Source organism: Ceratotherium simum, chromosome 19 (genome assembly GCF_057802395.1).
Source record: "Ceratotherium simum simum isolate JZ-2026a chromosome 19, ASM5780239v1, whole genome shotgun sequence".
NCBI lineage: Eukaryota > Metazoa > Chordata > Mammalia > Perissodactyla > Rhinocerotidae > Ceratotherium > Ceratotherium simum.
The window spans coordinates 32,584,755-32,611,880 of record NC_141918.1 but is presented as its reverse complement, the minus strand read 5'-3'; the positions used below and the strand labels follow the sequence as shown (position 1 = coordinate 32,611,880).

The 27,126-nt window shown below is 41.8% G+C and overlaps 1 protein-coding gene across 2 annotated transcripts in view; it reads left to right on the top strand.

The window, feature by feature from the left end:
• METTL24 (methyltransferase like 24) overlaps positions 1–27,126 on the top strand; it is a 100,597-nt gene that overhangs the window by 21,064 nt on the left and 52,407 nt on the right. For both annotated transcript variants that reach the window (XM_087444001.1, XM_004422209.3), the window contains exons 2-4: positions 9,992–10,090; positions 16,364–16,503; positions 25,423–25,651. In XM_087444001.1, the coding sequence (XP_087300127.1) occupies positions 9,992–10,090; positions 16,364–16,503; positions 25,423–25,651 (468 nt within the window). The remainder of the gene's footprint in view (positions 1–9,991; positions 10,091–16,363; positions 16,504–25,422; positions 25,652–27,126) is intronic.

Sequence of the window (27,126 nt, the reverse complement as noted above, 5' to 3'; positions counted from 1 at the left end):
GAGCTGTCCAGCCAGCTCTCTCTGCCTTGTTTTACAGTGCTGGCAGCTTCCCACAGAAGAAAAAGAAACATTTACTGGGCTGCTTCTGCGTGTCAGGCACTATAACTTATAGTGCATTCAGACAGGAGAATGTTCTATAAATATAAAATCATACGAGTAATGTCCCAGAACCAGAGTCTTATCTCTAATGGTCAGTAAGATTCGCTCAGGCAGCCAAATGCTTTATCACAATCAAAAGGGCCCGAGACCTGGCAATATGGACAATATGAAAATGACAAAAGAGTTAGTTACTAATGAGTAAATGCATACTTAAAACTGAGAAATCCATGCATACATAATTGTGTGCAAGCATTTCTAGAACTGAAATACGTTCCCTGTGAAACTGCTCAGCAGCGCTGCGCTTTACCATCGGCAGGCTTTCTGCTCAATGTTGTACCATAGAACCTCCTTAGAGGCTCTAGGACTGAGAGGATAACGGGGTGTCTGCATGGTTGTGACAGGCAGCCTCAGGACCACAGTGAGGGACCCCTTGGGGAGTCTTGTGGTTTGGCATGATGTTTGGGGACTAACGTGGGCTGAGAGCCACCAAAGAGGCCCTGGTACCCGTTATGGACAACCCTGGGTCCCAGGTGAACTTCGGGGAGGATATAGATTGCTATGCAGGTATTGGGGAAGCAGCCCCCTCTTCCTCTCATGCCCCCTTTTTTTCCTGTTTCCCTTCTCCATTCCTCTGTCTCCATCATGGTAGTTTTTCTGCTCTCCCCACCCTCTGCTAACTCCACTTTTCCTTTGGCTTTGGTAGCTACTCAGGTCCAAGGATCTTTGAAATGGTTTATAGGGGTGCTGCAGACCTTCCATCCCAAGAGGCTGATAGTTTGGGAACTGGTAAAGGTTTGGGGGATGTTAACTGGCTGGAGTTTTCTATCTGAAGTAAGTCTATGAACTCATAGTAGATTGAGGTTGATTGAGATTGATGTTGATTCAGATGATCCTTTCCAGGATTCCGAGTCCCAGAAAGTCTGGGTACCTTATATGTTTTGAATAGGGTGTGCATATACGTGGAGATGTGTGTGTGTGAGAGAGAGAGAGAGAGAGAATCCTTAAAAATGTGGTTAATGCTGTTTCTAAATTCCTGTTTGCTTTCTTAGGCAAATGTTCTTATATAATCTCACTTTCATAGGACAAATGAAACCCCTCCCTCCTTTCGTGGTTGATGTGTTACCCCAGTGAGATCTATGATTTGACATTTGAGTGCCTACTATGTATGCAGATGCTATGTGTTTCTACATCATGAAAACCTCTGCATTTCACCGGATCTACTCCAGAAATTTGGCCTCTCTTTCTACTGTCTATGATAAAAACCTAAAATACAGTAAGTTTTATTCTCTTCGCCATTCCCTTGTGTGTTTCATTCTCACCCAGACTTGAACAATTTTGACACACACAGAAAACGTGGTGAATTTAAAGAAGTCAGTTTAAGAACAAAAAGCAACTCAAATTTGTTTGGCATTTCTTTCCAACTTACCAGGATAACTTAGAGAATAAATTTAGAGCTGAGTGTTTATTCCTCCTTGTCTTTTGGTTTTTTTCTTCTTTTCTTCCTTCCTAAAAGTTATCCAGGCCTGCTTGAATTATGGTGCATTTTTTTCTTGTCAGAGTTGATTTGATTTCTGGTTCCCTTGCCTCCCAGCCTACACTCTGTGTAATGATGCAGAGGCGGCAGATTGATGGGGGAAGAATTCAAAATGCTGCTCTGGATTTAGGTTTCAGCATGCATGCTGTCTACTGCCAGAGACATTTAGCAGATGGACTTGGAGAGGTGGGACTGGGCCTTCACAGGGAGGGAGCTTCAGGGTTAGAGGGCCCCTGTGGGATGGGCTGGCTCTGCCTTTCCCAGCTAGCCATTTTGACCCTGGACCACTATTGAGTCTATCCCAAGACTAACAGAGACTCAGCTTTTCATCGTTGTCATCCTTGGTTTTCAGTAATTTGATTCTGATGTATATGGGCATGAATTTCTTTGAGTCTTTCTGTTTGGGGTTTGCTGAGCTTCCTGAATCTTTAGGTTTACGTCTATGGTCAAATTTGGGAATCTTTCAGCCATGATCTCTGTAAATATTTTTTTCTGCACGGCATTCTTTCTCTTCTGCCCCTGGGATTCCAGTGACTGAGTGTGAGACTTCTTGATATTGTCGCACAGTTCCCTGAGGCTCTTTTCATTTTTTTTTTTTTTAATGATTTTTCCTCTTTGTTGTCCGGATTGGATACATTCTGTTGATCTATCAAGTTCTGACTCTTTCTTGTGTCACATTCATTCTGCTATGGAGTCCATCCACTGAAATTTTTATTTTGGTTATTGTATTTTTCAGTTCTAAAATTTCCATTTGGCTCTTTATACCTCCTGTTTCTTTGCTGAGACTTTCTACGTTTCCATTGGTTTCAAGAGTGTATGCCTTTACTTCTTGGAGTAATAGTTGCTTTTAAGTTTTTGTCAAATAATTCCAACATCTGTGTCATGTCTGCATTGGCATCTGTTGATTGTCTTTTCCCCACACTAATTGGGATTTTCCTGATTCTTCATATGCTGAGTTATTTTGGATTGTATCTGGACATTTTGTATATTATATTATGAGACTCTGAGTTGTGTTTAAATACTATAGATAATGCTGATATATTTGTTTTCACAGGCAATTGACCTGGTTGGGTTCAGGCCTCAAGTTCCAGCCAGGCTTCTGTGGATTGTGATTTCAGTATCAGTTCTGCTTTCAAAGCCTTAGCAGTGTTTTTCAGATCTGTCCCACATACATGTCACCCAGTGGCCACTCTGGGATCCAGCTGGAGGTCTGTCTGTTAGCTTGGTGCTTAAAGTCTTTGATGTGCTAACCAGGATCAGGTCCATTTCCATGCAGTACAGGGGTGAGCCCAGGACTTCATAAACCATTTTATGGGGTTACTTTCCTTTTCCGTGATTTTCCCAGTATCCAGTTCCTTGTGGTATCTGAACCTCTGGCCAGAAAGGTTGGGCTTTAGTTACCCCTGCTCTGCCCATGCTTTGTCGCTCACTTCCCGTGACTGTGCCTGAGTCCCTGGCCAAGATGCAGGAGAAGAGAGACAGAAAATACTCATGGGGGGTTCACTCCACCCTCTTGGGGCCAGAGCCTCAGATCGGAGAGGAAGCTTCCCTTCTCTCAGAGTTTTAGGTGTTTGCACCGGCTGTGGCTTCCACTAGCCCAGGGGGATTGCCTGGGAGTTGTAATGCAAGAATGGAGAAAAGGAAAAAAAAGAAGAGGGGAAAATGGGGGACTTGCGCTGCTCTCTCTAAGCGTTAGGACACCCCTTCCCTCCTTGAGCCTGGACTAGAGGGCTTCTCCTGGAGCTCTCGGTCGGCGCCGATGGCCACTTCCAGTGTGAGGCTGCCAGAGTCGGGGGCAGGAGTGGGGATTGGTTCAGTGGTACTTTGAATTCTGGTTTTTTCCCCTAGTCTGCCTGCTAGTATTTACTTTTCCGATTCCTCAAATAACTGCTCTGTGCATTCCATCCCAGTTTCATTGCTACATTCAGAGCGAGACACAGAGTGGGGGTGTGCTTATCCATCTCACCCAGGACAGCAATCCAGATTCTCTTTTTTTCTTTAGTGCCATTTTTGCATGGGGTACCTAAGTTTTAAATGTCACCACACCGCATGTGTAACTGATGCTGCTCTTTTGGAAGCAGGGCTGACCCTGAGAAAAAGGCCAATTACATGAGTATGCTGAGGGGAAGGCATGTCAGCTCCCACCCCAGAGACTCTCAGAGCCCTAGTCTCACTCCAGCAAAGGCCTAGAAACCACGATTATCTACGGGCATTACAGAAAGGTAGTGGCTGATGCTCACACGCTCTCAGCTGAGCCTGGATGCCTGTTTTGCTTGGGGAACCATTTCGTGCCTCCTCCTCCCCCATCAACTTCCACAACCCCCCCTTCTAATCTAAAAAGGAATAAACAATTTCCTTCAATCATTGTTTCCTGCCCACTAACAGATGCTCTTAATTAGCACAAAATTGCAGCAAAATTGCTAAATAAATATATTTCGCTTGCTGTGGGTTTGTTTCTCCCAGAAAGCTTAGGCTCCCCAACATCAACATATCAACACACGCTCAGCGGATTGTTTAATTTGAGTCAAGGAGTCACAACCTGGTTCTTGTCCACAGGCACGACCATAATGCAGAGGATCAGTTGTTAGCTGTCTCTCCCAACAGAAAATTGCTAGTTCTAAAACATCTCAGGAGCTTGCTCTCTGTGGGAATGTGCATTTGGGGGTATTGAAACTTTATAAAAATATCCCAAACACTCTACCAATTATCCATCAAAATAAAGAAACTGATCATTTAAATCACTCGTCATGTGATTTTATCCCCAAAGAACTGTAGCTCTGAAACACAGAAGAATGGACCATTTGACTCCTTCTTTTGGCTTATTTTATATTTGGTTTCTATACCCCCCACCAAGAAAGTAAAACAGTGCTTGTACAAAACTTGCTTATACAACCGATGGTGGCACTGTTCTTAGTTCGACAATTTCTGTGTGGGCTATGTGAGGTCATTCATGGATGTGGGGGAAACTGCCTGTGAAGAAGGAAGCTGTTATTCCAAATTTCAAGACAAAGAAAGCTTTTGCACAAGGCAGAATTGATGGCTCTCTTTTCTAGGTCATGGGTGGGTCTGCTTTTTTTCTATAATTTTTTTTTTAATGCAACTAGTTTTGCTTGGGGCTATGGTCTCGAATTAATTCTATTATGTGAGTAAGGGGAGGCTGGTAGGTAAAAGTATTTTAAAAGATTGGTTTGTTTTTAGCATTATCTTTTCATAGTAAAATTTTGGAATTCAGTTTCTTTGGCTTAGAAGAATCATTTTCTTTTTTCAAGAAACAAATTTAATGCTGAAATCATAAATTATAAAAATATACGAAAGCCTCATGGCTGTGCTTGCTGCAGTCTTTTTGAGCCAGATCCATTATCTCTGTGCACCAGCTTAGACTGAATCCAGGATCACTTTTTTACCCTTTGGGAAGCAGAATGTCAGATGTCTGCAAAATAGCCCCCGAACAACATGAGTTAGTTGTGTGTAGAATATTTTGCCATCATTAATCTTAATTTTTGGAAAATTTTTTCTATGTGATCGAAACATTTGCCCCTCGTTAGAAGAAGCCAGCTCACTTTTCAATACACATTTCCTAGAAAAAGTGCCAGATAAAGCCTTCACAAACAAAAGGGGGGCTGCTTCCTTTCCTGAGAAATTTGGGACTCTGCCTTCCCTGAGATGCTCATCCGTGCTGGGGGAGGGGCTCCTTTGTATGAGTGGCCTGGTGGTTCAGGGGGCAGGATGACAGGTTGCAAAGGAGTAGAAGGGCCCCTGTCCCTGCAGGGGCTCAGGAGCATGGCTGCTTCTCTGTGGTAACTCATTGTATATGCTGCATTTGACATTTCAGCTCATGCCTGCTGGGGACAGGCAGACCAGCCCCAAATGACAGTACCTCCACCGCCTTCTGCTTAAGCTACTCTGTCCCATCTGAAGAGGAAGTGGGGGCAGCAGACAGCACTGGAAATCCACATTCCCACCTTCCCCTGGGAGTCATGGGGGTAGCATCATTCTGGCCACTTGATATTTGCAGCACATGGATAATAGTGTACTCTGGCATTTAGGGAATTGTTTGGGGTAAAATCATAATGATAATTTTTTTTTAAGTAAAAGATGTTTTTTTGCCTTGTTCTATTAAATACCAGCTGTTAGTGTTTTGAGGTGTTCAGATAATTCTGTTTGTGGGATTTTTGGAAGGACAAGTATTGATGTGTGCACTAGAGAATTAAGACAAATGATAATTGAAAGAGATGATAAAAGCTAGTGGTTTCCTTGGCGAAATAATCACGAACTGCTGTCAGACTGATTCCAATAAGAACATTGCTTTATGTGAAATGTTTTTTAAACAGCTCAATCAAAGCATTAAGCCAGAGCACTTCTGAGAGCATCTCTTTGCTGTGTGTTTCTATCATGTCCCCATCTGAGACCCCTCAACTTATATTGTGCTCTATTCCAGCTGCCGTGTTTAGCTTCCTCGTGGTCAGTACTCAGTTGGAAATGAGAATTATTAGATTGCAAGAAGGATATTTTTAATGGATCTTTAAGATAATTCTGTAGTTTCACCATATGGATTCACCATTATTGATCTTTGAGGTTACTTTTGCATGTTAGCCCAGGTTAAGTGCTTTGATTGTGTTCAAGGTGTCTCTTTAACGAAGCTTGTGGGCTTCTCGCAGTGGAGACTGCTTCCCACAATCTGCATTTGTATTTTCTGGCATTTATTTTGGAGTAATACTTGAGTCCTCCATATCTTTGTGATCCCATTGTACCCTACAGAGATTTCTATTAGAGCCCTTATAGCACTTCATTGTGTTTATCGGTTTACAGAGCCTGGCACGAGGCACATTGCCCGCTGAATGAATGAAGGACTCCCTTGACCAGTGGTCAAGTCTCACTGCCTCTTTCCAAAGGATGCGGTGCAGGAGACCTTCCATTTGCCCCTCGATATCCACTCTCAACCCTGCTCCCTCTACTCTGCACCCCAGGAGGCTGACCTGCATGGACCAACCATAGCCTCCCTCTTTTCTCCCTTCCCCTTGGGTTAACAGTTAGGGTGGGTATGTAATAGGACTGGATGTGATAGGATTGGCTGTGTTCCTCTATTAAAGGCCTTCTCCATACACTTACTGTCTTGGGTTTCACAAATTCCTCCTCTTCCTTGCTCCTTCAGGCTTGGGGTTTGAGAGGGCTCTCTGGTGTTACTAGTCACAGGTATTGCATTATTCCTTACAGGTTTCCTTAAACCCTGCCCACACCTTTGTAAATAACCTCTCTATTAAATGCTTTCCAACTTAGCCAGTTGGAAGGAGCCCACTGTATCCTGCTGGGACCCTGGCTGATATTTGCCCAAGTCACCCAGATAACAAAGTCGGTTATAATCTAGATATCATAATCTGTCTCTCTTGCATTACTTCAAGTAAACACTCTCTTTTAGGCCGGTCTACTCCAAATTAGAATCAAATAGAGCAGGGGTCAGCACACTACAGCCTGGCGGGCCAGATCCAGCCCACTGCCTGTTTTTGTAAATGGAGTTTTATTGGAACACAGCCATGACCATTTGTTTACTTACTGTCTGTGGCTGCTTTTGAGCTACAGCAGGAGGCGAGGAGTTACAACAGAAACTGCACAGCCTGCAAAGCCTAAATTATTGGTGTTTTGACCCATTACAGGAAAAGTTTGCTGATCCCTGATTTAGAAGAAAACCGTAACGGGTGAACTTTATTATTTTCTTCAAGAGGCTCCTGGACCAGATACTGGGGCACTTGTGAGTGGTCCCCCGACAGTGACATGGGGAGCTTTAAACCCCAGGCCTAGACAAGCTTGCGTGAAGCATTGTGTTGCTGTGCTGGCAGCAGCAGCAACCTGGGAAGGCACTCTTTGTCATTTGACGCAAAAAGAATGTGACCAGGAAAAACTAGGAGGCGTTTGTCTTTAAATGTGCTTATAATTTATGACTTCATAATTAAATAGTTTCCCACAAAGAATGGCTCTCCCTAACGTTTCAGCATTCTTCTATCAAAGTTATTCTGTAGTGTCCGTCTCCTCCACCAGGCTGTGAGCGCCTCTGGGGAGAGTCCAGGTTTAATTCATGTCTGTGCTGACCAGTGCCTGGCACAGAGTGGCTGATGCTCCATAAATATGGTTTGACCAAATGGTAATCAACATCTAATTTAGAGAAGGAAAAAAGAAATAGGGGGTGGAAGGCGTTAACTGGGAAGATAAATGAGTTAATGGTCTCAGGCTCTATCTGACTAGAGTCTCTTGTCTTTTCAACCTTCACAGAACAAGAACAGCTATCTGAAAAGGTGGTTTTCCCAGAAAAGGTGCCCCTTAGGGCAGACTGACTACATAATTTATGGGGTACAGTACAAAGTGAAAATGCAGGGCCATTGTTCAAAAATTATTAAGATTTTCAAGATAGTGTCAACAGAGCATTAGGGCAAGCACGGGCCCTTCTAAGACTGAGCAGGTTGCATGCCCGTGAAACTGGCCCTGGCTTAAGGATTCCTGAGAAAAAGGCAGCCTGTGGGAAATCCATGAGGGTTCTTTAAGTCTAGAGGACTGCAGGGCGCTCAGCTGCTACAAGGCAGGACAGACCTGTCTGGACGCTAAGACTGGGTTGTCGGGACAGTGATGAGTCTGATAATGCCTAACCTGGAATAACCCTCTATCACAGAGAGTTTGCATTTACCTCAGACCCCCACGCCAGAGCGTACTCCTCCTCCCCAAGCCCACACACCTGGCTTCACACTGACTAACCTGCTTCTCCCCACTCCTCCTTGCCTTCGGTTCAACCCTGAGTCACCTAGACCACCCCATCCAGGAGCAACAAACCACATTTGTCTCAGGTCTAGCCTGTTTACATGGTTCTTTTTTGGTTGACAGTTCGTGCCATAATACCTGTCTTAGTCCATTTGGGCTGCCATAACAAAATACCACAGACTGCATGTCTTATAAACAACAGAAATTTGTTGCTCACTGTTCTGGAGGCTGGAGGCCCCAGATCAGGGTGCCAGCATGGTTGGGTGCTGGTGAAGGCCATCTTCTTGGTTGCCGACTACCTTCTTCTGGCCGTGTCCTCACAATCTGGCAGAAGGGGCAAGGGAGCTCTGTGGGGTCGCTTTTATAAAAGCACTAATCCCATTCATGAGGGCTCCACCCTCATGACCTAAGCACCTCCCAGAGGCCCCACCTCCTATATAGACACCTTGGGCATTAGGATTTCAACATATGAATTTGGGGGAACACAAACATTCAGACGATAGCAATGCCTAACTGAAGAACAATGTGTATACATGAACAGTCCCTTTATCTTGTCCCCAGAACCCTCCCCTGCCCCCTTCCTCGCCATAAAAGGGGGTTAGGGACTCATCCCAAACACTCTGCAGGAACCCCATGTTCCAAGACACGCAAAGTCTTTCCTGATACTAGACATTCACCCTGCCAGCTGCTGGGGCTTCTCCTGGCCCCAAGCCCTTCCCCAGCCTACACCCTGAGCCCTACTCTCCCCTTGGAATCACAGTGTGCCTCCAGGAGGTTTCCAGGTTGTAACTTTGAGCTCTAGCAAGGACTTCATGACTAGGGCTTCCTTTTGACTGGAGGTGTCCCCATTTCGGTTTCTTCCAGACCACTGCCTTCCCCCAACCCTTCATCCATTCCACGACCCTTGCTACAAAAAGAGGCTTAGGGCTCATCTCTAACCACTCTGCTCATGGGAGCGCCTCATGTGCTCAGCTGAAAGATGGGGGCTGCCTCACAGTGCTACGAGGCCACTCTTGCCAGCCCTGGTGGTGAAAGCTCCAGGGTCCTTGGCTGCACGGGTGCAGTCCCAGAAGCCAGGAGATCTGGAACTCCGGGTGGTGCTGCCAGGTTGTCCCGCCGCCCATTTCCCTGTGTTGGGGAAGGTGCCCAAGCGCCCAGAGGATTTCAGGCATTACGGTACTGCGACAACAAAACCGGTCCTTAGGGAGGCACATATTTCTGAAGCTCTAAGCTCTGGAAAGCGTAGTAGTAGACAGGGGAGTGTTTCTTCCGAATGGGGAAGCGGCACCGTGTAATACAAAGCCTGGGTTGAGAGCCTGATGGGGTCAAGCAGAGTTTGCCTTTGATCAGAAGCTCCCCTCAGACATCCCCAAGCCTTTGCAGTCTCCTGCTTAACCTGGTATCTGGGCTTTCTCAGGCCTCATTTGTCTCCCTGGGACTGATGTGGCCTTAATGACAGCAGCTCCAAACCAGCTCCCTGCTGGTGTGCAGATGTGTCTGTTTTGCATGTGGCTAAAGCAGTCTCACCCCCTGTCTGATAACTCTACGTCCTTCCCGCCCCCGACCCCAAGCTCCTCCTCCTACACACCGACCTATGTTTTCTGTCTCTCACAGGGTCCCCGGCGGCATATAGATCTCCAGCCTTGGGCAGGCCCTGCTCAGTCCCTGGATGAAGAAGCCTTGAGATTCCTGAGATATATCAGCACCACCCAGGTTGTGGGTTTGGAGATGATGTAAAAGATCCCGATGGCCTCTTTTAAAGAAGGATTTGTCACCGAGAGGGTGGAGAGCTTCCTGATAGGGACTTGATAGGGACGTGGTTTCTGAGGCCTTGCTGCTTAAATTCATCCACTCACTTAGAGGCAGATAAGATGCCTTCCATTTGCTTCAGCATCTGCTCCCTTCCAGGAGTATCGGCATCCTGAAACGTTTTAATGATGCATCCCGACGTGTTTTAAAGATCCACTTTATAAAATTGCTTTGGAAAACCATTTGAAGCGACAGATTCGTGCCCGTGAATAGGCAGTGAAGCGTTGTCACAAAACAAAACAAAATCTGGAGGTTCAAGCTCCGTTTTGTATTTGGAGGAATCTGCTTTTTCCCTTTTCTGCCACAGATGCTTGGTGGACTGGGACGCGCCAGGCCAGAGAGCAGGGGAGACGTTGCAGGCAGTCTGAGGAGAAGCTAGTGAATCCGAAGGCTCTCTGTTCTTGGGGCACTCTAAATCACTCCTGAGCACCGGCCTTCATTAGTGACTTAACGCACTGTGGCAGCTCGTGCCCAGCTCCGCAGGCTGAGTCAGTGCCCCGAGCAAGCAGAGAGGCCGTCCATTAAGGAGAGTCTATGGCTCTTGACACATTAATCAGGAGGTTCTATTCTCCAGTAGCCTGATCCTGGGCAAAGAGACACAGAAGAGGAAATCAAGGCCCAAGGGAAACCTCGCCCTGAACTGAGAGGTGCTAGTAAATTAACAACTCAGACTGCTTCTGAGGCGCGCACAGCCCCACTTGGGACACTGCTCTGTGGAGCTGGTCTGACACTGGGGATCCTGGGTTCTTCTGATCTCCCTTCAGCCCACTGGCTCTTGGCATCCCACTTCTCCTCCCGAATCTCTCTGGCAGCAAAGCTCATTTTTCATCTGCGGGAGAGAACATATTTCTAGATCTGTAGAAGGCTTGTTGAGGGGTACAAGAAAGTCCCATTTCTCATACGATACAGTCAGACAATCAAGGATTTTAATACTTGTCACCTAGGCATGCAAGTAAAAGCTTGTTGAATGAATCATGAGTAATAGGATAAATTGGTCCCTGTACTTTATAATTTCTTCTTATTTTGCTGCTGCAAATTAATTTGGTAGACTTACACAGACTTAATTAAAATACTGAAATTTTAATTTTATAGTTTGGTTTTACAGGAAGACTAAGAAGCTGGACCTCTTAACTGTGACTTTAAGAAGACCTTAAAGGCCCCAGAGGAAAATAAGAGGTGTTAAATTTATGAGTTGAATTTGAGGACTATAGGCTCCCTCCCCAAAATAAATTCACTCAGTGAGACCCTCCAAATTCCATTTTACATGTATTTCAGGTTAATGTTCTGCACCTTATAAAAGGCATATTTACTTCGAAGAAGTTCTTTAGGTGTGAAAGGGTCATTTCAAGCCCCCGTTAGAGCTTTCCAAAGATTTATGAGCTGAGAGGATAAAAATTCTAAAAAAAAAAAAAAAAGAAAAATCATCCTACAATGTAGTCTGATGTTGTGACCCTGGGCAATTTATTTTGCTTCTCTGGCTCTCGCTGTTCTGATCTTGAAAAGGAAGATGTATAAATTATTTCTAAGGTCCCTCCTAGTTCTCTGAGCTTATACTGTGCTCACAGAGTAGTGTAGGATCCTTATTAACCAAGTATTTCTGAGTACCTACTACTTTGCCAGGAACTGTGGTAGGCCCTAAGGAGACAGTCTCTGCCCTCAAGAGCATAACAAACTAGTTGAGAAGGCAGAGAAATGGACATAGAATTATTATTCAGCTTGATGAGTGCAATAACAGAGATCTGGTTGTTAAAGCTCACTAGTTTCTGTCCTCCAGAAATGAGGAGATAAAATTCCAGACCTCACCATCAGGGATCGTTTTACCTGGGTAAAGTCCTATGCTTTTATGTACTTCCGGGAGACTAGGAGGCCAGCAGGCGGGAGCTTATCAGAGATGACACTAATTGGTTATTAATCAGAATCTTTTACTAACCAGTGCTCCCTCCCCCTTTCTATGTAACTCAGAGCTTTTTGGCTGCTTTGGGGGCTTATGCCTCATTTAGAACTCACTTGACAACGAAAGCCTACGAAGCTGGCAGAATATTAAAGGCACTATTACCTAAAATTTTCACAGTTAGCAGTAGTGAGTCATAACGGGCAAGGAAAAAAAATAAAACCTCTGAAGCTACTGAAGCATATTCCACCCCCATCCTATTATGCTGCTTTTTAAAATTAAAAAAAAAAAATGTATTTCCCTGAAATTTGTGTTCAAGCTTGTACAGCGAGGCCCAGTATTCGATATGCTCATCATTGATTTATTCATTCCTCATTCAGCAGGCATTTGTAGAGCATCTGCTTTGTGGCTGGCACTGTGCTGGGCACTGACTGGGATATCAAGCCTGAATTAAATACTCAGACACACTGCTAAACAGCTAGGGTGCACGCGAGTTACGTGTTCTCTAACAGGGTGGACAGATGGGTGGGGAAGCTTCCCCAGGCCAAGGGAGCTCGGGAACAGAAGCGCAGAGCATGGGACAATGTGGCTTTAGACTGCAATGGAGATGGCACCCCTGGACTTGTGCACCGTGGAGACCCTGATGGCATGGTTGGGGCCCTGCATTTTTTAATGAAACACCAGAGGAGACGGTGTTTGGGTAGAGTGTGCAGAACAGCAAGCTCTGTTTAACTAGGTATTGTTTTCTAATGTGAAAGACCATGATTACATCTCAGAGTTCTGGAGTCGATGATACGCTGTCTGCTGCTAACAAGAAACAGTTAAATCATAAACACAGTGCTCTGTTCTCGGGGAAGGCTCCAGATCCAGCTTTTTATGGCAACCCCCGAACCATATGCCTCCAGGAAGCGTGTGCTGCAGTATAAAATTAATCTAAGCAACGGTTGCTGTTTTAAAAAAGAAAAAATGTGTTTTAAAATCTATCTTCTATCTATCTATCTATCTATCTATCTATCTATCTATCATCTATCTGATTGTCTGCCCATCTATCTATTTTTAAGAACAACACAATAACCCAAGCTCTGGAGATACAGACTTTACAACTTTATAACAATAGTATCTATTATATTTATTGTTGCACACACACATACACACAAATTGGGACAAAAGCAACAAATACAAAACAAAAATACAACTCTTTCCTTGAGATTGTACCTTTCAAAATAATGGTATTACAGAAACATAGAGTTGATCACCGCAGTGATTCTTGCCAAAAGTCCCAAAATTTTAAGGGCTCCCTTTGCCAGGTTCTACTTATGGGTTGGCAGAAATGCTATTCAAGCTTTTGGGATCCAAAATAAAATGAAAATAAATTAGATCCCTTTAAGTTAAATAACTCAAAATCAATTCAGAAAATATTTTTTTCTTGGAGTCTGTTTTCCTTCGTCCAGGCCTAATTCACTATATATGGCTAAAATTACGAGGAGAATTAGAGAGAGAGAGAGAGAACATCATTACCGGAGTTGGAGCTTAGCTAGGAGTTACTGCCCTCACTTATTTTGCTTGCGAGAGAGTTTAGTGAAGCCCTGGCCATAAATCTTAACAAGAAAGTTTGAAAAATCAATGTTTAATTAATTTTTAGGAGCTGAATTTTACCAAGTAGTCCTAGTTGTTTTCAAAAGCTAATGTCTATCAATGAGATGGTTAATAAGTGGTTAAAATGGAAAAACTCTGGTGCTGTATTTGTGAGCTAGGAGAGGAAAGGGGAACATGAGCAGAGAGATTGAATGGAAAAGAATGTCTTTCCAACAGGGATAGATCTGTGCAAGAAGAAATCTGTGGAAGAAGAAGAAATGCTTCAAGTGTCATCTTTAATAGAATAAAACCCTACTCCTCAATGTTGGTCAAGGAGCAGCTGAACCTCCAAGCTCTGAATCTTGACCCTAAACACTTCCCTGACTCTGGGCGGCCTCTGGCTAATTGCTCTGCCTGCCTCTCTGGCTCTTTGTTAAGGGTGTGGTTGGAGGGGCTACTGTTTTCAGCTTAAAGCCCTGGCCCAAGTGTAGCCTCTTCTCTCAGTTTGCTAAGGCACAGGTGAGGCCGGGCTGGGACATTTCAGTGGGGCTTTACAAAAGGCTGCCAGGAAACTCACAGGACCACCTGCATAAGAATCACCTGGTGAGAGCTTATTAAAATGCATGTTCCGAAGCATCAGCCTCAAAGATTCTGATTTTACAGATATGGAGTGGGACTCAAAAATCTTTTTAAGTGCCCCCCAGGTCCATCAGAGTGTAGGTGGACCACACCTTGAGAAACACGGTGGGAGAGGCAAGAGTTAGGTTTTAATGGCATTAGGAGGAAATTATCAACAAGAACCTGTGAATGTCCATATCCTCATCTGTCATTATGGAGGTTCTTAGGGAGAGGTACACACAAAGAACAGTAGCAAATTGGAATCATCATACTGCTTGAATAAAGATACTCCAGGAAGCTGCCCTAGAGTGTATGACTCAGGCTTACTAGGTCCAGGCTTGCTTTAGAGGCCCATAGAACTGCCCTGGCTTAACTAACTAACTGTAGGAGGCAGGCCATGGAACAGAATGCCAATGAAGGTGGGGATGTTTAAGGCACAGTAACTTGCCAACTAGTAAAACAGGCCCAATGAACACAATGAGCTTTGACTAATTAGATTAGCAACTTCTCCCTTGGTGGGTGAGTGGGGCCTAGGAGGTGGGCAGGCAGAGGCATAATTTCTGTTTACCTGTGGGATAATAGTAGGAAATGAATTAACATGTTGATGCACCCAGTTAATAAATGTATTCTGTACTAGTTGCTTGAGAGAAGATTCAATTCCATTTATTATTACAATTATTTTTTACCTTTAAACAGTGGTTATGGATAAAGAAGTAGAATGATACTGGGTTGAGGGAAAAGAATAAATATATAGAGTTTCACTTTTTAAGCTTCCCTCTAGAATTCCAAATCCTAGCAGAAGACTCTCTCATCGTCACCGACAAATAGTGCTAGGATGATTTGCCAGGCCCACCCTAGATTATAGCAAGAGTAAGGGGGATGTTGTATTCGTTGAATAGGCTCCACATGATATGCTCTTTTTGGATTAAAATTTTGGAAAATCAGTTAAATAAAAGGATTGGGCAAGCCTAGAATATTTCAAGAAGAAAATTATTTACTGTTACGTTTTCCAATGAATCAAAGCAACGAACCTCAAAACACCCTTTGCATCTGGAGTGGTTTGTTCTCTGTGACGTGACATCGAGAGCTGCTACATGATTCATGGAGCAGCGTGATGACTATGAGAGTTTTGAGGGATTAGGGGGAAATACTGTGCTCAGTAAGGTAAATAATTTGGCCACTGAACTTGTGTTCTTGGGTTCCAACAGCCTCAGCTGTGCACCTTATGCCGGCCTCAAACACAAGTCAGAAGTCCTTACAAAGTATGTTTACTTGATGTGCATTTGAAATTAGAGACTTGCTTCTGCTAGATTTAGATATGTGTTCCCTTTGGTTTTCTTATCTAATTTTGATGGATGACTTAGAAGTGCTTTGATTAGCTCAGGGAGAGCCTCCTTCCTGCCTGGGGCTCTTGCCCTTCTCCCTTGGGGAGGAAGCTCATTAGAACAGTGTTATCACAAGGAGGACTGTCTTGTTAGCAGGGACTACAAATTAATTTCACTTGACTCTGATCAGCTGTTTACCATGGATAACACATGCTACCTTTCTGGACCATGGTGGCCCCACCTTACCTATCTGAGATAAGGAATAGATCATATTGTATCCTTCTGAGATCTATGCCCACAATCATATCTCCCAACTTCTAGTAGGAATGTTGTGGGTAACGGACCTCTGTTTTGTCAGTACTGTTCTCCATGTCTGGAATGCCCTTCTTGGTCTCAGCCTCTTGGTCAACTTCTGTTCATCCTTCAAGACTATGACGTTTCTGCCAAGCCTTTCCTGACCCCTCCTCCCGCCATCGTTGCTCCTGACTTGTTCTCCTCTGCATACTCTGTGCGTGTGTCTATAGCAGCTCTTAACTTTCCCTCCAACCTGCCTATACTCTCCACGAGGTGCTTTATAATCTGGTATTTGGAATTCCTCCGAACATTTTACAGCACTCTTGTGTTTCCCTGGGGAGGGGAGTAGTTAGCAGTGGAGAAGGACATAACTCTCCCGTTATGGTTTCCAGGGACCAGGGAAGCAGAAAGTCCCTATCTGCCATTTATCATCCAACGCTTTAAATTATTCACATTGATTTCCAATCCTTGCAGATTGCATGTGATCACATGAGCACCGACAGCCTGGCTACCAACTCCAGCCCTGCAGAGAAGCCCTGGTCAGTCTGTCTTGATGACAGGTTTGGCTTAGCTCATCAAATCCGCAACAAGCAATGCTGTCTCTACTCTTTAGGGTAAGTACATTTTACGCCAGAAGAAACAAAAACACTCTTGCAGGCGGCCAAGGCGTTTTCAGCGACACAAAGTTATGCATGGTTGCAGTGTGTGCCATCGTTTCAAACTCATCTGTCTGTTATGTAACTGTGGGCACTTGCAGATCACCAAAAGTAGCCAGGGCCGCTTTCTCTCCCATTCTGCTAGTAGTAAGTTGGCAACTTCAATTTGCAGCATGATGGTTAGTGCTTGGTGAAGCCAGTGATTTCCAACTAGAATTAGAGCATCTTTATTATAAAGACAGAGAAGAATATGAAGAATTCACCCAGAAAAGAAACAGTGAGCATATTAGAAATTTTATATGCGGTTATGATGAGTGACCCAAGACAAATGGCACTGTTGGATTTTTATGTTTTGTGCCCATGGTAAATCTGTATACTTTTACATTAAAAAAAGAAAGAAAGAAAAGGGAACTCTTATGAGAACCACGTCATTTTATCAAAACTGTGGGAAATATTGCTATTCAGTTATTCAGGCTGAAAATGACCTAAATGTACAAATGGATTTAGAGATCTTTTTGTAAAAGGGTGAATATAAAGTAGTGAGACTATTTCACCCAATACACCAGTACTCATATAAACAGTCCTGACCTAACAAATGCCTCAAAAAAGGCAGGAGAGAGTTATTTTTGTTTGGAACACCCTGTTCTATAGATTCTTTGTAGAAGTTGTGTGGTTAGATTCTCAGGCAAGATCCCTGAAGTCCTTTACAAAAGTACTGGAGACCCTAACAAGTGTCATATGCTTGTTCCTCACCAGTAGGTTTCATCACCTCTACAATTTACACTCAGGCCCATGAGTGACAACTGCCAGCCAGAATCCTAGATGGTACAGGTTAGGGGCAAACATTTGGGTGATGTGGAAGCCTACTCAACACGGTCAAACTTTACCAAACAAGAATTCTTAGTTATAGTCATCGTGGATTTTTTGTGAAAACAAAAGGTTAAAATAAGTGTTTCAGGATAATGGAAACAGTCTTCTATGGGTTCAATGAAGAGTGATGGTATCTATCAGTGGAGCTTGGTATACAGTAGGCACTCAATATATATTTGCTATGTAAGTGATTGCTCATGGTAAGGAGACTAGGGAGGGAAGCTGGTTAGGCTATGATTTAAACTAGGAGGCTGAGGATTAGGAAATTAGTTGCTCAGCCAGTTGATTAGAACAGAGCTCTCTGGGAGCCTACCAGCTATGCTTCAAGATTGTAGGAAGAATGGGAAGTTGTGACAGTGGAGTTCGTTTTATATTATATTAAAAATGCATGAAAGTAGGTCATAAAAATAATTGCATAGTACCACATGCAAATTGGAGATCTCAGCTTGGTCCTATTTTCTTGCTCTGAACTGTCTTTATATTTTCTGTAATATTTTACACCCTGGAATAATTTCATTTAAAGCATATAAGTGAGTAAAATGAAATTGGGAAAGCTGAATTTGGGGAAATTTTTAAAATTCTTTTTTGCTTTCCTTATACTTCTGAGCCATTAAATAAGATAGTTCTGCTGTAAGATTTCAGATTATTACATGTAAAAAGGTAGTTTCTCATTTTCATTAAATGTTCACACTATTCAAAATCAGCTTTGTAAAGAGCAGATAAGAACAGTTGAACTCCACTGGGAACAGAAATGAATATATTATAAGGGCCAACATTTGATTAAAAACATGAAAATGCTTAATTGAAAACTGGAAACTAAAGAAAATATTTCTTATGGCTAAGAAAAGGATGCTTTGGATTGTGGATGTACATGTTGATTGCTCTGTTACTGAGGATTGAGGATCCGACAAGCATCCTTCCTTCTCAGGTGACTTGCTTGCCTGGGGGGCAGGTAAATTTAGCTGGCTGACAACATTTCAATTGATGCTAAGGGAAGAAAGAGACCAAGGCCAGAAGTAGTGGTCCTGAAATGAGGCACGAAAACAGGGAATGTGGGCCCTGGATTCCCAGCGTTTGCGAGTGTTGGGATAGTGGTGAGATAGGCGAGGAGGGCAGGTGGCAGGTGGGTCATGGGGCCCCCACACCCAGGCAGTATGTGCTCCAAGCCCCAGGGCTGTGGCAGCAACAAGACCATGCCACTGCTGTGCCCAGTCATTCCCAAGCAAACCCAGGATGATGGAAAAAGCTGCAACTGGGGGTAACCATCCTGGAGGGAGAGGAAGGAAGGGATCTGAGGACATAAGGATCAGAAGACCAAGGCTGAATGCCCTTCCTTCTGATCTGTTTCCTACCTTCCCTCCACCTACAAGAACTGAAGCAGGTATCACCTCCTCCTTCTCTGATGTCTGAAACTTCTTAACTAGGAATCAAAGCTTTTTATTCCACAGTTAATGTAAAAGATATTTTTGTAGGAGAAGTTCAGATGAAAATTAAAATCGGATCCTTTTCAGTTTTGAAATGGGGTAGAATAGAGCAATTAAGATGGAGAAGGCACTGAAAGGAAGGTTATGTTATGGAGAAGGGGAAAGAGAAGAGAAAGGAGAGGCTGTGAGTTCAGATGATAATATCATCTACCTCACAACTTCAGATGAGGCCTGCCCTGGAATCTTCTTGTATAGTGGAAGCGTGACGGTAGGGTGATGGTGGGGAGACGGTGGGGTGATGGTGGGGAAATGGTGGGGTGATAGTGGGGTGATGGTGGGGAGATGGTGGTAGCTAAAGTGAATTGGGAAAAATTGCCTATTTTATCTTTCCTGTCGAAGATTGTATTTCAGGGGTAGGAGTGAGAGTGGAAGAGAAAACTTGAGAAGGGAGAATACATAGGTAAATATTTTCCATCTCTTGTTTAGTTCTCTGGTAGGTTGCACCATTTGGTTTCAAGACATAAATTCTCAGCGTAAGAGTGAAGAAAATTTGATAGATGACACATGGTTAGGCAACAAGAGTCAACATCTTATACAGAAAATCTGGGACTTCCGGTTGCTGTAGCATTTCAAGAGGTATGAATGAGTTCCAGAGTCAAAAATTTTCATCTTATAATAGTTTAATGAACAGAGCAGGAGCTCATAGTATTATGAATGAGGATCAAAAAATCATGGACCCAAGGACCCTTTTTAGACAATTTTTTCCAATCGCTCCCCCCATTAAATTTTAATACCATAGATACACTGTATATCTATTTATGTAATGTATGTATCTGTGCATCATATGTAAAAACAGGAAGGTGTTTTTGTCCCCAAGAATCGATTTTTGCCCCTTAGGGGTGATATTATCCCTATTGAGAATATATGTTTTAGATGATATATAGGCATTTCATGCAATGTTACTTAATAAAAATTAATAATTATGAAATATTTTTATCCACTATTCAGTGTCATTTGTAATAATTTTAATCGCAATAATCATAAATCATAATAATTTAATCAAATTATTAATTTAACAAATAAGCTAATTATCTATTAGATATCATAATAGATAATCATTTGGCCAAATTCTCTGGTTCCTGCTGGGATGAAGACTTGACTACTGAAACTCCTGGTGAAAACACTAATTGCCTTACTTCTTCCAACCTTCTGCCTTCAATGGTGAGGGTTAAAAACTTTCCTTGTATCTGCTCTGATTTTATTTTAGTTTTTTAGTTTTTTTTAACAACTAACAGTAAACTCAAGTTTGTTGATATATAATTCATATACTACACAGTTCACCCATTTAAAGTGTATAGTTCAATAGTTTTTGGTCACTACAGTCAATTTTAGAACATTTTCATCACCCCAAAAAAGAAGCCCTGTACCCAGTAGCCATCAATCCCAATTTCCCTCCAACACTTCTCCCTCATCACCCCCTAGTCCTAGGCAACCACAAATCTACTTTCTATCTCAATAGATTCATCTACTTGGACATTTCACATAAATGGAAGCATACAATATGTGGCCTTTTGTGACTAGCTTTTTTCATTTAATATAATGTTTTCAAGGTTCATACATGTTGTAACATGTATCAGTACTTCATTGCTTTTTATTGCCAAATAATATTCCATTGTATGAATATACCACATTTTATTTATCCACTCATCACTTGATGGACATTTGAGTTGTTTCCACTTTTGGCTGTTATGGATAATGTTGCTATGAGAATTCATGTACAAATTTTTTGTGGACATAAATTTTCATTTCTCTTGAGTATATATCATTTTACATTCCCACCAGCAATATATGAGAGTTCCAATTTCTCCACATTGTCGTCAATACTTATTATTGGTCTTTTTGATTGTAGCCAACTTCCTAGATGTGAAGTGGTATCTCATTATAGTTTTGATTTGCTTCTCCCTGTTGGCTAACGATCTTGAGAATTTTTTCATATGTTTATGCTCTGAGTTTTTGATTCCTGGGGAACATAAAGGATACTCACCTAATACTCTCAGGAATATTTTTAAAAGAATAACCAAGGACCTGAAACAGTGCCACACTCATCCCTTCTACCCTTCAGTAGCACTAAAGGGCATGCAATTGTTAGCACTCTAGCTAGTCCAAAGGATACCTTTATATAACTTGGGAAAGACCCCTTCCCTCAAGAACTGTTACTGCCATCTGCCAGAAAATCATCGTTATGGTGACTATGGTGTGAGTGGTGCCCTTTAGAGTTATTTAGTCCACAAACCACACAACCACACCTAGGGATCCCGGTTGTTGCTCTCTGAGACAACAGAGGGCCAAGATGGTTACTCTGTTATTCTATTACCTTTCGAAATTTAGCCCTGTAATTCTCCCTCTTCCTATTTCTTCAATAAGTCTTGCAGATTTGTGGCCCTTCTTTGCCAAAGAGTTTGTTGTGATCTCAAACCTCTGCATTAACATATGCAGAATAATATTCATAATCATGAGTTACATAATTTTCTCTTTCTCCCATATAGAGGGATCCGTTACAGTCTTCATGGAGGCTTATACCTTTGACTATACATATTTACTGCTTACCTATTTCAGAAATGGGTTACAACTGGAACTGCTAGTTGCCCCCCAATATACATTCTCCCCTTCTTTCTTGGGTGACAGACTCTTGAGTTGAGCAGGGCACATGGTCACCTTGCTGAAGACTGCATACCCTAGCCTTCCTTGCAGCTACAAGCGGCCACATGACTAGCTTTGAGCAATGAGATATGAAGGCAAGTGATGTGTGCAGCTTCTAGGCCATGCCCCTAAGAGGAGAGGATATGACTTTCACTTCTCCTTTTACTTTCCCTGATGGCTGGAATGCAGATGTGATGGCAGGGAATGGAGCAACTATCTTAGATTTTCCACAGTGAATTCTTTTTCCAGTTAAATAAGAGCAAAAAATGGTTTCATTATAGACTAAATACATTTTTGCTATAAGTAATAGTTTATTTTGGTTATTTAGTTATTTTACTATAGTTATTTGTTCAAGTCTTTCTTCATTACTACTCGTGAGCTTCTTCATGTCAAGGATCATGTTTAATTTACCTATTTGCCTCTGGTGTCTAGTGTAGGGCCTTGCACAAAGTGCTCTATAGATATCTGTTATATACATGAACAAGTCAGTGAAATGTAGCCCATCCGTGCCTTGTTGGATGTATATTCTGGGAATTCCAGACCCTACCTAATAGTTTTCTTTCACTAAGGGCAGCATTTCGTAGATTTGTCTGTCATCGTTCATCTATATACCCAGTACTAGGGATTCAGAAATAAGCAAGATCAACACAGCCCTTTTCTTCATGGAGCTTTACTGAGTAGTAACTGACAATTTCCTAGATCCTCCGGATCACAAATGTTCGTTCCATGATCCTGTGTCCTGTGATCATTTGTGGTGAGCTAGAGTGTGAAGAGCACGTGCTTTGGAACTACATGGATTGGATTTGACTCCTGGCTTTACCACTTTGGGCCAAGTTTGCAACCCCTGTGTACATGACACGTGCTCTCCCTCTTGCTTTTCAAACCTACCACAAACTTGACTGATTTAAACTAAGCTTGAACAAGTACCGTTCTGAATAAATGAAAGTAAGAATTATAGACACTGATTAAATGAATACAGTTTATTACTTTCCAATATAGTATGTATTGTGTATTAAGATTAAGTGGATTGTATTTGAAAAAGTAACATAAGTTAACCAAAAAACCTATAAATTTCAGTAGTTTCATGTTATTTAGTATATCATACAAAATAGTTCTTCACTATTTAATGATTAACTTATATATTTATGTGCATGCTTATGATATTTCAGAACACTTGTACACGTGTAGAAATTTTCTGGACGGATACACAAAAACCTGCTAACTGTGATTATCTTTGGAAATTAGTAGCTTAAATTTCTAGTGGAAGAAAACCTTTACTATTCATTTTATATACATCTTACAATTTGAACTTTTTCTATATGTATTTGTTATTTTTTAATTATAAGAAACTGGTTTAAGTTGAAAACGTATCAATATATAATAAAGTGCATTACTAAAAAATTCATTACAGAACTGGTTAATTTAACTCTTAAATTTTTTTGAGATCTTGATTAAAATACTTATGTCTTAGAGTAGAGAATGTTTTTTTGAAAACAGTATTCTGAAAATTCACAGAGAAAGAATTTATTTACATTTCTTTACCTAGAAAGTTTATATACAAATTATATTTAGTGAGTACTTTTTTGACATAGAGTGCTCTTAGTACAGCTACAAAACTGCCATTCTCCATTGGATGACCCATGATAACATCGGTTTGCTCATCCGAGTTTCAATAAATTTAGTTAAGTGAAAAATCCCTTGGGGCAGGTGAATTCTACAACCTTCTGATCTATACAGAAACAAATCTGTCTACTAAAAAATGCTTTGTAGTTTTTACTGCAGCTCTTGGATTTATGTTTAATGCCAAGTTTATCGGTTAGCTATTGCTGTGTAACAAATCACTCTAAAACTCAGTAGCTTAAAACCATAATTTATTATTGTTCATATGTCTACAGATTACCTGGGCTTCAGTTGATCCAGGCTGAGCTCAGCTGGGAGACTTTACTTCAGGCTCAGATGGCTAAGGGCAGCTCTGTTTTTCATAGAAAGCCGGTGGATTGGCTGGGCCACCTCTGTTCCTCATGTCTCTTTTTTCCTAAGACCAGCAAGCTATCCAGGGTCCACTTTTATCATGATGATGGTAGAAGAGAGTGAACAGAAGCACTTAAAGCCTAGGATCAGGACAGGCATACTGTCACTTCCTTCCAAAGAGGAAGTCACATAGCCATGCCAAAATGTCAAGGGGCAGGAAAGGATACTCCACCCGTGATGAGCATGGCAGTAGAGTGGATGCAGGGGTGAAGAATTAGGGCCAGCAAGTCAATCAGCCACACCAGGTGGTGGAAAATTTGGGGGAAAACTAGAATAGAGATTACAATGGTCTGAGCATGTGGGTTCAATAGTAGGCAGAAAATAGGAAACAAGTTTTCTTGGGCAGAAGGAACGGGAACGTTTGTGAAAAGAGTGCTGAATCTTTTTCTTGCCAAAAGGGTGTACAGAATTATAGCTGAGGGACAGCAGAGAGTTGACATGCCGTGGGTCCAGTGAGGAAAAAAGCAGTGTCGTGGGAGTGAAGGGAAAGAACAAGGCAAATAAGAGTATTAAGAATGTCAAGGGCCGGCCCAGTGGCTTAGCGGTTAGGTGTGCACGCTCCGCTACTGGCGGCCCAGGTTTGGATCCCAGGCACGCACTGACGCACCGCTTCTCCAGCCACGCTGAGGCCGCGTCCCACATACAGCAACTAGAAGGATGTGCAACTACTACATACAACTATCTACTGCGGCTTTGGGGAAGAAAAAAAGGAGGAGGATTGGCAAAAGATGTTAGCTCAGAGCCAGTCTTCCTCAGCAAAAAGAGGAGGATTAGCACGGATGTTAGCTCAGGGCTGATCTCCCTCACAAAAAAAAAAAAAAAGAAAAAGAATGTCTAGATGGAGGATATCCATACTAAAGATATATTTTAGTTAACTAAAACCAGATGAATAATTGTTACCCAATGAGCTTGTATATTTCCAAATTATGAAATAGTCTGGAATAGTAGAGTTTAAGAGAATGAAGCATTTCTGCACTGAGTTCAGGTTTGGCCAATGTATTATAGATACTCTGTGAGGTTTTGGTATTTAAATCTCATCTAATTATAGTATTTTGGGCAGAGAACCTATAACCACCGTTTAAAAAAATCATCCTCTTGGTTAATTGCATGTTTTTCATTCAAATTGATGCTTTAATCAAAGTGATGAATCTTACACCACTAAATAAGGAATATTTCTGAGTAAATTAAAAATGTTCCATATGATATGCTACCTACTGGTTGCTAAAGTATAATTAATTCATAATTCCTTGCTCCTGTCGATGTGAATTTAGGTGAAGTACCTCTTCTGCTTCTTGAGTACTAGATCCAGTAGAGCCACATACATTTGCCTTTTTTCTTTAACTGTACTACTTTAAGATACATTCCATTTCTAAGGAGATAGCTATTGTCTTTAAGTCAAACTGCATGCACAGCGTCATGGCCATTAGAATACAGACAAGTTGTCTATTAGGAGAATGCACCTCTCCCAAAGGGAACTGATGCTGGGGCTTATATTTTTGACACATTCTGAGAAAACCTCTTAAGACTACTGGATCATCTTTGTTTCATTGCTACTGTGGTTTATATCTTTTTAAAAAATGATTTTGATATGCTTCTACATGTTTGAGCATATGATTCCCTGGTCTGCATTTAGCAGATAATTTCTCTACTTTTTTTAATCCAGAAGCTTTTAGCTATAATTCTTTCTGTGAAAGAAGGTTTATTGCATGTGTACAGTTAGCCAAGTGTTAAAACAGGAGCAGGCTTGATATGAATAAGAAAATTGGCTTTGGAACTGTCACTTTTTGTCAATCCAACACTTTGTGCTTCATTCTATATTTTTGTTGTTGATTTCCATCCTCTTTCTTTACAGGCTGGGAAGTGATGATACCCATTTTGAGGTTCGCATGGCCAACAATGGATGTGAAGTACATCGTTTTGATCCTAGCATTAAGTCAGCTCATGTTCTGGAGAGTCAGCGCCTTTGGTTTCACCGCTTGTCCATCGACTGGCGGGACCCCCATCCAGCTGTTGCTGCCCAAAAACTGCATAGCAACACCAGAAAACTGAGATCCATTTTGAATGAATTTGGGCATCACAAGGTGAGATTTTTCACTTGATTTCATAATTAAATGAAGTGAACAAACTCATAAACAGTTTTTTTAATGCAAACTAAGAGTTGGATAGTTGAAGATCCAGTTTTAACCTGGATCACCCATCATTATTTATAGAGTCAGCTCTGTAGACATAAAATTTTGGCAAGGATAGAGCTATTTAAATTGATTTGAAGATTTTAGTTGCTGTTGAGTAGTGCTAAGGTTTTGGCCAAGACTGGGCAAGGAGACTAAGAAACCTACTTCTGGCATAGACTCAAGAGTACTATTTCCATCTGGCAATCGATTTAAAATGTCCAGACAGAGCAAACTACTTATGTCGGCCTCAAATACAAAAAGTAATCGGAGCCATGTTTATCTTTGATAAGAGATTGCTTGTGTATCGTATTTCTCACTGTTGTAACAACTATTTTGAGCCTCCAGGCTCTTAAAGGTCAGAAAATATGTGTAGCTTTGATTAAAATGTACTTCGTCAAATTGAATGGACATTATGTGTGTCGCAACTGATATAATGATGTCAAAGGATGTCACATCTCTACAAATATTTTATGGTGAATGGATAGCAAAAAAGAAACTCAATCTTTGAACTGTGTTCCTTGAAAGCAATTTTTAGTGTAGACCTGAGATAACTGCATTCTGTAGACAGATACTAGAGAAAGTCTCCTAAGTATAGTTGGCTTGCATTTGATCTCCAATCCTTCTTGGGCTTGGCCTATCTTGGCCGATCATATCCAGCCAGAGATGGCATGTAATTTAGCATACGCCAGAATGGGTGTTTCTGAGAAACAGTGTACATGGAACTCAATTGTTGGCTGCTTGATCTTTAATAAAATGGCTTTTCCTCTGCATTCTTCTTCTTCCTCTTCCTCTCCTACTTCCTCTTCCTCCTCCCTCTTCCCTCCTCCTCTTCTTCTTCTTTTTTTTTTTAAAAAAAAAACAAAACCTTTAATTGGACAGCAGGAGTTTCTTCAAGACCAGCTTCAAAGAATGCTTCTCTTTTAACATGTGGTTAACTATTGATTTATATTTTGCTTTGCCATTGAGAGTAACTAGCATTTAATAGGAGCCTTAATGAAACATGTATGGGATTTTTTGGGTAAAATCTCTGAACAGAATCTGAAGAAGTGGGAGCATTTTTCAGAACTTTATTTTGCTTTTGCCACTCGTTAGCTTCATAGACCTGTTTTTTTACAACTGAAAATTACAGACTTGATTGTCTAATATGTCAACTCTAGATTATTCAAAGAAGTAGCTGCTGATTCTTGTATTCATTTAGGAGTCTTATGGCTTCTCCTTAATGCTCTTTACATCCTGGCCCTCTCCACCCCCACTTTTCAAAGAAAAGATTGAGTAGAGAAAAGAGGTGAAACTCAAAGCTATTTTGCTTTTTCTATAATATTTTAGCAAAAGATTTGGTAAATGTGAGGATATAATAAGACTTTAGAAAATGATCTGTGGAAATA